This window comes from Nuphar pumila, chromosome 6, assembly GCF_984573655.1.
Source record: "Nuphar pumila chromosome 6, dmNupPumi1.hap1.1, whole genome shotgun sequence".
Classification (NCBI taxonomy): domain Eukaryota; kingdom Viridiplantae; phylum Streptophyta; class Magnoliopsida; order Nymphaeales; family Nymphaeaceae; genus Nuphar; species Nuphar pumila.
In genome coordinates, this window is record NC_143254.1 from 15,155,079 (window position 1) to 15,168,666 (window position 13,588).

Genomic DNA, 13,588 nt, shown 5'->3' on the forward strand with positions numbered 1-13,588 from the left:
CCGTTGACCTAGTCAAAATTAAGCTATTGCACATCTGATTTTGTGCATAGAGATTTCTACGACAGGAAGTTCGAGTGCAATAAGTTTAGCAATCCATACAATGGAAAAACTTGTTTTGGGAATTCATGATGATGAAGGTCAGGTTGTGCCCACAAGGGCTCAGCTCATCTGGTAGGGGCAACTTGTGAATGTTACCAAGTTGACGGGATGTTATAGGTTTGAAACCCACGGATGGTGTTCCTTGTGCAAGGTCGAAGCTAGGTATGCTTAGGGGTGGCAAAACCTGACACGACCCGCCAACCCGCCTCTTAGGCGGGTTCGGGTTGGGCTTAAGCCAACCTGTTTAATAAACGGGTCGACCTGCCTAACCCGTTTATTAAACGGGTCGGGTTCGGGTTGGGGGTATGCCAACCCGCCAACCCAGCTGACCCGTTTAATAAACGGGTTAGTCGGTCGGATCAACCCGCCAACCCGCCAACCCGACCCGTCAACCGGTCAACCCGACCCGCCAACCCGTCGACCCGCCAACCCGACCCGCGAACCTGAGAACCCGTTTACCCGACCCAACCCATTTATTAAATGGGTTGGCGGGTCGTGTCGGGTTACCCGTTTATTAAACGGGCCGGGTTCGTGTTTGCCACAGCCAACCCGTTTAATAAACGGGTCGGGTTCGGGTTGAGGTATGCTGACCCGACAACCCGTCGGGTCAACCCGCCAACCCGACACGATTGCCACCCCTAGGTATACTCCCCAGTGGGTAGGGGGACCCTTAAGGGTTTTACCAAGCAGTGTCCAGCCAAGGTGTGGCTAGTGATGGGGTTCTATGTAACAAATAGCGCGAGATTTATAAAAATCTTAAGATAATATTATGAGAAATTGCCTGAAAGTTTAAAACGGTAATTTCTTGCGAGATTTCCAGACCGTGACAAAAATTGTGATATTTACCGTTTTAGCAGATATTTATTGTGAGATTTTCATTTTTAAATATGTTTTATTTATATTTTCTTATAATTTTTTTTTAGATTTTTAATTTATTTTTTATTGCCGAGCTTTTGCCAAAAAAATGCGAGATTTATGAAAATTTTCAAAATCTCCCGAGTTTTTTACTTCTGAGATTTTGCTGTTTTTAACTTTTGTCACTACGATGGGGTTTCCCTCGGATTATCCAAAAAAAAAAAAAGTCAGGTCGTGAGATAGGAAGCGATGGTAAGAGAACAAACTAGGATCATAGTAACAAACGTTTTAAACGGCAACTTGTCCACCGTGTAAATGACGTGATACTTTAAAAAAAAATGTGTTTTCTTGCATTTGTTTATCAGAAAAATCTTGGCAAGAATAAATAAAAGAAAAAAAAAATATAAGGAAAATTAAAAAAATAAACACACTAAAAAATAACCGTTAATATATTACAAATAGCATGTCAATATGAACATAATATCAAAATAAAACTTATGATGTATTCATCCAAACAATATTATGATATCTTTTGTCACAATAATAATAATAATAACACAAAACATTGACTCTTCCACTTAAAAAAAAAAACAGCTACCAGAATATCGTATTTTTTTGTGATATTTTCAAAATGTCACTCATATTTATCAAATGATAGAGCGAATTTTTACAAGGAACATATGCAAAAAAAGGATATAACAGAAAGAATTTTAGTCCTTTTCCTGATATTCTGGCTATGCAAAAAAAAAAAAGGCATGATGAAGTGTGGAAAAATGAACATAGTATCACCCATGAGGGCTCTACTCATTTGGCTAGGACTGGCACATGAAGCCTCAAGTTGAAAGCGCATCATGAGTTCAAAACCTGTTGGAGCATTTCCTTCACAGCAAAGTAGAACATAGGTGTACTCCTTATTAGGTGGATGTTAAGAAGAAGGGTCCTCTTATGAAATTATCAGTTTAAAATCTGTTTTAAAAAATCTAACAAACCGTACTACATGCATAAATCTAGTTCAAAAAGAAGTCTTTATATGTCTCACAGTTAAAAGGCTAGGTGTGTAGAAAATCTGGATTTTTTCTTAGGAAAACTACATTTTTTTTCCACGCTGATGTTTTCGTGAGAAGGAGATTTCTGACTATGGTTCAGCCCATTTGACATAGTGAAAAAGGAAAAATGTAAAACAGTGAAGAAAAAGAAGAAGAAGATTAATTCCATCTAATAACTGATTAAGACCTAGACAAGTCTTGCATTGGCCAACTCCTGATCAGGGTCTGGATCTGGGCAAACCCATATCCGAACCACCTTAAAAATCACTGCCACAATCACTATGAAATAAAATCTTGTTCTCACGTGCCAACTGTGCCTCCAAACATTAGCCATACATCTAAACTTACTCTTGCACAAGTTCAATAAAAAAGACAAGTTTGCACTCTTATTAGGGCCTGTTTGGAATCTAGGAACTGGGATAGGAGTTAATGCATTTGGCAAAAAGTTGGTCAAACTGCTACCACCAGGTAGCTGGGATGGTATCGTTAATGCATTTGGGATGGGAAGTGGCATTGTATTTACACTAAAGCATGGAATTGACAGCTACCACTTCTAGGATTTGGCAGCTGCCACTTCCTGAAATGTCTATTTCTTCTTTGTTTTTTATGTTTTTACTTATTTTTATTATATATATTATTATCTAAACATAATATTATCTTACTTATGCATGTTATTTTTATATTTTTTTATGCTCAAAGATATTTCTAAATTTTTTTTCCAAGATTTTTTATCACCAAACCTATAATATCATACATAAGAAATAGACTATACCGTTATTTGTGACTATGATATATATATTTTGAGAGAGAGACAGAAAAAGAAAAGTCTCTCCTCAGACACGTTATTTAGGCCCTTGTGTCTAGGTGACATGACAAGACACATGGATACACAAAGTAAATGTTCTATATTAATAACTATTACTTTATTATTATTTTAGTGGTTTTACTAATATTTCAAATAAAATATATTTTTATATATTAAAATATCAAAATATATATTTTTAATTATAAAATAAAATATTTGTATTGTCATATCATAATTAATCTGAAAAAAAAGTCGTGTACTCATGTCTCATATTTTTATCCTGTCCATATACATGTTTGTGTCCTCGTGACATAGATAAGATTACAATAAAAATATCAAAAAAGTATTTTTATCGAGTTAATACGAGTATGAATATGTAGTATATAAAAGTCAATAAATTTGAAATATATTTGATTTCTATAAAGACCACCAAACTCACAAGTTAAAATATCGTCAACTTGTCATTTGCTACTCAAAGTGTGCCATGTGACGGAGGGCAGCACAGCACACACTCAAAGTGTGCCATGTCATGGCACCTCATCCTTACTCTGATGACGTCTAAGTTTCTAGCACAGCGATCGATGAGGAGCCACGTGGGACATGTGCATTCCTTATCTACTGCCACGTGTCCCAGAGCAAATCTGGATCTCTTCTTGTAATTTCTACAAGATTTTAGGGTTGATAAGGAATTAAGGAAAGCCTCCGTCTTAACGCTGCTTCGGAAAAGGGTACCGCTTTGCTTTTGTGTTTGGCCAAGGGTACGGTAAAGCCACCATACATGAAAGAAATTACTCAACCACCACCGTAAATGCTTTAATTCCAGCCACGCTACCCAGTTTTAACTTTACCCTAACCTTCTTCTAATTTTATTACTGTGCCACGGCATTTTTTTTTATAGCTTTTAGAAAGCGGCACCCGTCACTAAGACCTGATCGCGTTGGCTCAACCTGTCAGGTCATCTGATTCATCATAAAAACTCCGAGCCCAGAACTTCATCTACATGTGTGACCCATCATACCCAAATTACCCACGTTTGATAAGCCTCTTCTAAGTCTGATTTTTTATCTGGTTTGCTATGGGATCCCCATTTTGTATCTCATGAAGTTCAAAAATCTGAATATTTAGGTTATTTTACATGGAAAGATGGCTCCTATATGGGTAAAGAAGTTGTTGCATAGATTTGGAATGCAAGTAACTGTACTGGGATTCGAACCCATGATTTCTCAGTGGTTGACTGAGCATTTTATCATTGCACCAAGCAATGACAAATTTAGAAAGGGGTCACCTATCTAATTGCAATACCGGGTATGCGCTTAATTCATGCTATGTCAAATTAGATCAGATTTGGTGAAGTAAACCTTAAATCCAACTTGATGATGAACCACATACATCCTTGTTAATTCTAATCCATATGTGGGTTCAATTGAATGCAAGAGCTAATTATATTGCAGTATTTCACCAGAATATGTGCTTTTTAGAATCTATATGGGAACTAAGTAGTTGTGATCAGTGTTTATGTATTTGGTAATAACGGGGGCTCCGCTTGTGTGGCAGGAGCAGTTAGTGCACGTCACCTTGTGTTGGGACGTTGCAAGTTCGAATCCGTATGGTATTGTTGTGTAACTGGTAGGGTCTGCCTAGCCTAACCCCAGCTTTCTCTGTCTAAAAGAAAAAAAAAAACTTGGCTAAAAGTATTTTTGTGGTGGCCATTTGAGCTAATAACGTTGAAGAGGTGGGGCCATCTCCCCTACTCTATTTTCAATAAAAACTCAGATTGATAACTACCACCTCTTAGAAGGTGGCAGCTATCTATCAAATCCAGGAATCCATAACTGAAACGTTTCCAAAATGCCTAAATTCCAACTTGAGTACCAACAAAATTTTGGCCTTCTGAGTTGGGTCACAGTGCCTGGATATAAACCCAGTCTTAGTCTGAGCCGATTTTACTAATCTCGATACTCGACAGTAGTATGTGTTCATGGTAAGAACTAAGAATCATTTATGAATTACGGATCCTTAAAAAAAATGTGGACCTCTGATTCTTTGAGCTATCGGGAAACAGGTTATTTTTGCAATTTTTTAAACTCTTGGGGCTGACATTTCATGGTGGCGGTTTCTAACAGTTAGATGGTTTTGGATATGTAAAAGGCAAGAAACTTGAGGCTGTTCTCATCCTCCCTCAAATTTTGTTGCTTTTGGAAGAATCTAAACTTTTCCAATAACTCAGGTAACAAGACCCATCATTCCTTTTGATTACCTAATCATTTTTTATGATTCTTCCTCTAACTCAAGTGTTTTTTCTATCATAACTTTGTTTCTCTGGTTTAGAAGCCAACCATGTCTAATGATGGGTTGAAACGTATGTAATGCTTTTGGCTTTGGAATTTTGAGTTCTTCCATGTACCAACTAAAGTTTCTGTGGAGACCTTGCCAGGAATAAAGTATGAAGCTTTGCTCTTTTCCTTCTTTTTTTTTCTTTTTTCTTTCTTTTGTGTGGTGGTGTTTCTATTTTGCTGTGCTTTTAACCTATGTTTATATCAATTGCTTAATTAAACTTGGATTTAGAGTGGGTAGTGGTTTGTTTTCTTTCTGTCCTTATCCATATTGTGGTTATTGGTTGGGCTAGTAATTGAATGTTATCAATGACAATTTGTGGGAATAAAATGCAGCAATATCGGTTAAGGCTTCGTTTCTGGGTTAGTTATTTCTGTCTGAATGTGTTCTTGCTTGAGTAGATGTACATTGATGAGGTTGAGCAAATGGGTGTAATTGGTTGTTGAATTTGGATATGAGAATGGGGATTATAATGGGCTTTTTTGTGTTGATTTGGCACTTTTCTGTTCGGGGAATTTGGTATTTCTTGAGAGATGAAATGAATATCGGCTATCTTTTGAATGTGGTGCGGATATGTATACACTACACATTTAGATTTATTCAAGTTGTGGTGTTGTCTAGGAAAAGTTAAGGCAATTACACGTATACATGTGTTACCGTTTGCGAGTTCTTGTTCCTGTCAGTAATGGTGTATGCCCTAGCAGTATATCTGTTTGTCGAGGTGTAATATGGTCAAGTAACATCTTTTATAAAATCTTTAATTGATTTCATGGAGCAAACAGTCTCATAATTGATATTTCTTGTTTCTTCTGCAGTTCTTTCTCTTAACACTTGAAAGTTCAATTCGTCTTAATGTTAAGTAGGAGCACCTGTTGCATATGATCTATTATTTATGCTTCTTGTGCACTTGGACTAATGTTTCTTTGTTGAATAGTTTACAATGTTTTCGTGTTATGATAGATTAGTGATTGCATGTACGGTCTTCTCTTTTTTTCTTTTATTCAGATCTGTTATGTTTATGAAAAGTTTGTCGTAATTCAGTCGTGGTAAATTTGGATTTTGTTTGTCTGTATTTTTTTTGGCGGTTTTTTGCTGGGAGGAGGGGGTTTTTGGGGGTTGGCTCTTGGTGGGATGAGGTGGGGATGTGGACACCTGTTGATGAGCAATGAAACTTTTATTTGCTAGTAGGCTTTTTTTTGTTCTTTGGCTGAATTACTCATTTGGTCACTTTTAATACAGCATCATTTTACCCATTAACAGGTCAGTCTCAGAAGGGGCCAAGTTCAGCATCCTCCAGTTACCCAACAAAAATCATCACCCATGGGGACTCAATATGGACACTATAGAAATAGCCGTGAAGTCAGGTCTAGCAGACTTAATCCAACCACGGCCTTGTAACTTAAGCCTTACTGGCCAACCATCCAATAAGTTTTTTAACTAACAGTACTTAATGATAATTAATGTTCTATGAAAGCCTAAGATTGATGTATTCTGCTAATCGTATCATATTCTAGGGATGCATGTGATCCAATGCTCAACTCCAGTTCAAGGTGTGAAGGAGATGATCAGGTTCCTCTTCTTTTAAACGTACGTGCTTATGAACTGTCATCTCAGAACATAAATGGGGAAGTCAGTTGAGGGATCAGATGCCTCTCAAACCATAAATGGCTAGTCCTGTTATTGCCCAATCCATTGGCTGCAAGATTTTCTTTTAGATGCAGTATATTTGTTACACACATCAAATTTGGATTGGGTGCAACACATTTTATCTCTGACATTTAAGTACCCAATAGACCTTTCTGTCCTCATCTCCTAACATTGGTCAATTCATATCAAGACAATTTTCCAGCCTATGAGGATTCTGTTTATAAATCCTGATACTTGAGAGCACACTTTAAAGATGTTATCCTAATTGACTTGAGCTTACTTGTTAGTTGTTAATCATTAACAAAACATATAATAGCAACCAACAAGAGAAGAGGAAACCTTCTTCCATATTGTGTATTCTGTGGCTTTAAGCTTGAGAACTGATAAGCTGATTGGCTGTGTTTGGCTCTAAGCCTCACAATCATTCATCTTATTTTGCCTAATCTGAAAAATGAACAGAGATGGCAATTTCACAGTTCAGCTGTTTGTTTTAGTGGTAGTTTTAAATGTCTGTTCATGTGTGAGTGCTCAAGGTAGCCATGACTTGTCAATAACCATGGAGCCACGGCAAAATATCCACTTTGAACAGCTTTATGTCAGGACTGTTATGGGTCATTTACTGGATGACTGCATGCAAGTACATCAGCTACTAGCAAGACCTTGTGAAATACTCAGTATGTATAATTAATTCTGTAAACACAGAGTATAGATTATAGTAGTAAATAATTTCTTTGGTGGTAATTGTGGCAGTTAAAATTATTAATTAGTGCATCTCTACTTGTTTCAGGTTATTTTATTAAAATTATCAGAAATTATATACTTGTGTAAGTTTTGACATCACAAAATACATGTTTGCAGTATCAGTTGCAATGAGACACACAATTATCAGCATGATCAAGTAGGATTATTGTCTCTCTACTTGGCAAGGTGTAGCAGGCACTAATCCTACATGGTCACATGCTACAATTTGTTCTAATCTTTAATCATCATCGAAGGCAGTTTTGCTTGATGTCTTATCTAGTTCTGTTCCATTTTAAATTACATTTTTCTACTCAACATGTGAAACAGTAGGATGACTTTGCACTACTTTATATAAATGCTATTTCATTTGCATGAATGAATTTAAAGGTACGGTCCCTGACTATATAAATTTTACATGGAGTTTTGTCTTCATGCATCATATTGATCAGTCCATTCTTCCCTTGTGGTTTTGTGTTTGATATGTTATTCGTGGCCATGAAGGATCATTGGCTCTGTTCACTATATTTTCCAAAGGCTATCTTAACTATTTTATTTTTCTTACATGCAGGACCAAATGAGGGAGGCTCATCTGGGTTCTCACACCATAAGATCTCATGGGTATCAAGTAGCTAGAGTTCATATGCATGACTGGCTTATACTTCTTCTTCTTATCATAACAGAGGCCATCTTAAATATTATACATCCATTTTACCGCTTTGTTGGGAAAAACATGATGTCTGACCTTAAGTACCCATTGAAAAGCAATACTATTCCATTTTGGACCGTTCCAGTAGGTCCTTTCTTTCATTTTTGTATAACATTTATGGAAAAAGTGCTATTTGGATGGATTCATTGATGCTTTTTTGTTAACAATAAAAAACTCTGTGTCAGATAATAGCAATTCTATTGCCCATGGCCATCTTTCTTCTATACTATGTCTATCGAAAGGATGTTTATGATTTCCATCATGCTATTCTAGGTAATGGCTCATTTCTTGTTTATCCCGTTGTCTAGAAATATAAAGTGCTTCATCTGTCAAATTGTTCAATGATTTCGAGAATTTAACTGATCTTTTGGTTCCATCTGCAAATAAAGGCCTTCTGTTCTCGGTCCTAGTGACAGCAGTTATAACAGATGCAATCAAGGATGCAGTAGGCCGCCCTAGGCCAGACTTTTTCTGGCGTTGTTTCCCTGATGGCAGGGATGTAAGTGTCTGAGATCTCATTTTCTGATTCATCGTGCCTTTGAAAATTTTCTTGTGTATGTAGTCAATTTCATTACTTTCCCTTAAATGTTTGCTGTCTATTGCTTCTTCTCATACTTTTGTGGTCCTTTATGTTTAGGTCTATGATTCTGTTACAGGAAATGTTATTTGTCATGGTGATAAGAGTATCATAAAGGAGGGGCACAAGAGCTTTCCAAGTGGCCATACTTCATGTTAGTGGCACACATTAAATACCTTTCTTTCTTGGGTTCTATTAGGTTGCTTTTTATATTTTGGCTTCTGGGTCCCTCGCATTCATGAGAGCTTAAATACAATCATTTGTTATAAGATTTTAAATACAATGATATGATAGTTGAAGTTCATCCAAGCTTTTGGTTCAGATTACTTATAAATTAATCATTGTACCATTATTTTGTCATTGAGCTAATATGCGTTTGCACAGTTTTGTTTTTCAGGTTTTTGTGCTACTGTAGTTTGTTGCAAGGGTTCATTGCATGTAGATTTGGTAATTTTGTGATTGAGTAAAGTTCGTTTATGCTTGAAAGATGTTTAATCTCAAGGAAAAAAGGTGTGTCTAGATCTTGAATTTTCTTTCTTTTTTCCTAGATCAGTGCTTGTTTAACAGCACAAAGAAAAGAATTCAAGAAAACAAAAACTAGAGACTAAGCAATAAATCATGCCAAACATAAGCAGAAAGTGATATAGAATACAAAGCTCTTGACTTCTTACTACGTCACTGAGAAGTGCCAAAAAGGCAAAACTCCAAAATTTGGTAATATCTTGCATATATATGTGTATGTGTATGTATGCACGTGAAGGGAAAGGCATTTGAACTTGCAAAACTCTGAACAGGTCATATATGCCAGGGTCCTTTGCAGGTCTTGCTTTCTTGTCACTGTACTTATCTGGAAAAATTAAAGTATTTGATCAGAGAGGTCATATTGCAAAACTGTGCATCGTCTTCCTTCCCTTACTAGTTGCAGCACTTGTCGGAATTTCACGAGTGGATGATTATTGGCATCATTGGCAGGATGTGTTTGCTGGAGGTCTTTTAGGTACTTATTCTTGATCTCTTATTTGAGAATCAATCAGTTTTCTACAGATCATGATATAGTGGTCGTAGGTTAGGATCCCACAGGGGTTATCTCCAGCTTGACTATTGAAAAAAATAGAAAAGAAAGAATCATGCTCATACATTGACGATTTTCATTTGTTTTACATGGAGTTCTTTGTTCCTTTCAGGGTCCATTGTGGCTATGTTTTGCTATCGCCAGTTTTATCCAGCTCCATATGACACAGATGGTAATTGGCATCCTCTTTGTCATTCCTTCAAGGAATTTATGTGCTTCTTTATTCAGCTTTTGATGTGTTCCCAAATGGAGCTCTAGTGCTAATTATAGAATTGTAGAGCTCCTGAATATTGGTTTTTTAGAAGGCATAATATATAGCTTTTATATGTGTTTCAATGATCTTTTCCCACTTTGATCTTTTCCCACTTCTGGTTCACTTATGGATGCTTAAAGTTTATTGTACCAAGAAACTTGTGAAAGAAATTTTTTAAAGTCTCGAAATAATAGGACTCGGAAGATCAAGTATGCTTAATAGTGATTGAAGGAATATGACTTGGGAAGATCAGTGTGCTTATAGGACAGGCACCAATGCAACTTGGTGTTTCAAAGAATGAGGCCTTGTTTGTGGTATGGTACCATCCAAATTACTTCAAACTGAAAAGTATTTTAGCCTTAGGTCTGTTTCCATTAGAAGCATACAGCTGATCGAAATTGATCAGTTGCTATCAATCAAATATTCTTGTTTAGGCATCACTATGACACCTATAGGGATGCAAGTGGACACAGATCCAAGATGAAAATCTTATTTTTTGTTAGTCAGCATTTATGGGACCTTCGAAATACTAACAAGAATATATAAATGCAGACCGTTGGTCTTTAGGTCACTAATGCAAGTTTAATTTGAGAGATGTGGAAATTAAGAAAGTCCAGACTATATGAAAAATCATCAACTGCCCTTCACTGTGTGCAAAATAGAGTTGAAAGATATTCCTTTTAGCTGTTATGCTGGTAGACCAATGCAAAAAGTGGCATGTTAGAAGTGGCATAAGGTTGCCAAGATAGGAAATGGATACCTCCGACCTTGCATCGGACTTTTCGCTATTCATGCGCATAAGGTTTTGTCTTTTCCAGTCTCTTGATGATTCTAGAATTGACATTAGGCATCCACAGAACTGCATATTGGTGGAATATGAAATTAATGGGAATTTGAGTGAATGATGCAGATCAATGGGTGATCAAGGTATTCAATGAGTAAACAGGTGACAACTAAGATTTACTTATTTGAGTGAAATGCATGGAACCATGGTAGGAAGGAGAAAAAGAGAAGTGAATGCAGATGGTAAATGGTGAGTCATAAGAGAGTAAAATATGTAGCTAAGCAGAATAGTTTTTTGTCAGAAGTTTGCTGTGGTTTCATATCTCAATTTATATGCCAAGAGTGATTCAATGCAAGATTTTACTTTCAGGACCTGTTATTTTAGTACTATATACATAATAATGTTTTATGTACTTTCTCCAATTTGAGAAAGCAGCACTTGCATGAAATGGAAGGAGTGATCCTCTTCTGTACAGGATTCCAAGCTTTATTTTAATTTTTATTATGTTCAGGTATTTAAGTTGTTGATTATGTCTCTTGTGTAGGTTGGGGCCCATATGCGTATTTTCAGATGTTAGCAGAGTCGCGTAGTGCTGTGGAACAACCTGGTACTACAAACGCTCTTCATGTGCAAAGGGTAGAGTCTGAAATTGTGTACCAGCAGACTGAAACTCCCAGGACAGTGGAGCTCTCAAGCATGCATGTCAACAGTGCAGAAACAGTCTAAAGTGCAAACAAATCTTTGCAGCTAAGCTAATCCCGGACTGTAAATCTTTTTTGCAGCCTCCCAGTTTTGGCTTCTCCATGTATATGTATGTGCAAAGAAAGTGCGGAAACTTTAACTAACTGTGATGGAACATTAGAACTGGAAAATTTTACATATTAAAGCTTCGACATCGTTTATTTATGGTGTCAATGTTTCATGTTTAGCTAGACTCTATTTGTGCACAGCCTTGAGCCATATTCTGTTATGTGTTGCTTTTGGAATGTTGCTGGTGTTGGTCAAGCTTTACAAATGCCATCGAATGGCAGACCAACTTGTTAGCGACTGAATACCCATCCAACGCCAAATCCAACCATATTTTTGTATTGTCTCCAGCACTTATATGGATGCTCTTAGCAGTTTTTTTTTTTTTTGTCTATATTTACATGAAATAACCGCCTTAGGATCAGAGATCTAGTCGTGCTGACTCTGCCTGCCGTACTTACTGTTGCTATCCTGACAGCCTAAAACTCCGCGAGCTTACCCCTTGTTCTCAGGGAGTCGCCTCAGCTTAGTTGTTGGTTTTGAAAAACTTCACCAAGTGAGTCTCTCACATGCAATAGCACAAGTCTTTCAAAGATCACATCTCATTTTGTCTTAGGGAGAGTTTCCTTTAGCGGGTGGAGCTTTTGCCCCTAATTCCAAAAATGAGCCTAGCATTTCTGAATTTCTGATATAGGACTGGTGTTCTTGAAACTCCCACACAGAGGCTTATCTTTACTATTAACTCAAGTTAAATTCAGTCAAATGACGACAGCGTCCTTCTTTTCACTATGGGGGTAATTAAGCAAGTTTAACTTGAAAGGACAATACGAGAAACTAAAAAAAAAAATCATGTTTCCCAAAACGATGGACGTTGGCTTGAGTCTCTATTTGGCAGTTTTCAGGAAAATCCCATATCAAGAAATTCGGAAATGTGGCTCATTTTTTAAATTAGGGGCAAAAGGTTGACCTTAAACTGAATTTTTTGCTTTATTTTATTGACAAAGTTGGATTCTTTTTTACGCCATCATTGTATCTTTATCTGTATTATTACAAAAATGTTAAAAATAAAAATAAAAAAAAGGTTTGACACAATCAAATCTAATATATCTAATCTAATCTAATTGTTTTTTTTTTTTAGAAGAAGGAAAACATGTCATTAATCAAATGAGAACTAGACCAACAGAGAGTTAAAGAGATCTGGGAAATTCCTAATCTAATTAAAGTTGAAATAGAAAAAATTGAATTGGTTAACACGTCATTTATTACATCTATGCGTATTAGGGATATTTGGTGTTTTTTTTGGGACATTAAAGCGATGCAGAGACCATACATCTATCATCCTAATTTTAACGAAAAATAGTTAGACTCTCTCTCTCTCTCTCTCAAGCTGGATTTTCATAATGCTTCTTTTCTTATAAGAAACTTCCTTTGAAGGAAATAAAAATATTAACTTTGATTATCTTTAAAGAGCAGGAACTAACATAGCAAAATTTGTTTTAATAGTAAGGCTAATGTTTATGTGTCAGCTAGTTCACGTCACCTTTTGTTGGGATGTTGCAAGTTCGAATCCCAAATGGTATGGTTGTATCTGGTAGGGGTCTGCTTAACCCCAGCTTTCTATGTCGAAAAAAAATAAAAAATTGTTTATGTGGCAGCTCAAAATAACTCTATTGGCTCAAATTTTGCCGTTTTTTTGTGGCCAGACTGGAGGATAATTACAGTGGGATTTGAACCCGAGACTCTTTGGGTATTATAGCGTAATCGTTAGAAAACATAAATTATTTATGTGATTATCGCTTACGTATGGATCAATAGTTCAGTGTTATTTTTGGCCAAAATTAAACAAATAACGAGTGTCTGCAATACAGTAGCCATCATTAATTGATTGATCGATCTGTTCCTTAATGACAGTTCGGGCTCGG

The 13,588-nt window shown here is 36.5% G+C and overlaps 1 protein-coding gene across 2 annotated transcripts; it reads left to right on the plus strand.

Moving 5' to 3' along the window:
• Positions 1 to 4,923: 4,923 nt before the first annotated feature.
• LOC149834079 (lipid phosphate phosphatase 2-like) lies at positions 4,924 to 11,847 on the plus strand. Of its 2 annotated transcripts, XM_090011208.1 has the most exons (9): positions 4,924 to 5,032; positions 5,134 to 5,246; positions 8,096 to 8,317; positions 8,419 to 8,506; positions 8,623 to 8,732; positions 8,871 to 8,964; positions 9,619 to 9,807; positions 9,995 to 10,054; positions 11,464 to 11,847. In XM_090011208.1, exons 3-9 carry the CDS (start codon positions 8,102 to 8,104, stop codon positions 11,643 to 11,645), a joined length of 939 nt encoding a protein of 312 aa, XP_089867334.1. In that variant the 5' UTR covers positions 4,924 to 5,032; positions 5,134 to 5,246; positions 8,096 to 8,101; the 3' UTR covers positions 11,646 to 11,847. The 2 variants fall into 2 exon arrangements, with proteins under 2 accessions (XP_089867334.1, XP_089867335.1); XM_090011209.1 differs by lacking the exon at positions 4,924 to 5,032 and having other exon boundaries at positions 5,216 to 5,246; positions 8,096 to 8,145.
• Positions 11,848 to 13,588: the final 1,741 nt, after the last annotated feature.

What these genes read in the sequence shown, in the direction of transcription:
- LOC149834079 (XM_090011208.1), top strand. Translation starts at nt 8,102, where the DNA reads ATGAGGGAGGCTCATCTGGGTTCTCACACCATAAGATCTCATGGGTAT. An exon ending in GTTTGCTGGAGGTCTTTTAG is followed by an intron (nt 9,808 to 9,994) that starts GTACTTATTCTT and finishes TGTTCCTTTCAG; the next exon opens with GGTCCATTGTGGCTATGTTT. An exon ending in AGCTCCATATGACACAGATG is followed by an intron (nt 10,055 to 11,463) that starts GTAATTGGCATC and finishes TCTCTTGTGTAG; the next exon opens with GTTGGGGCCCATATGCGTAT.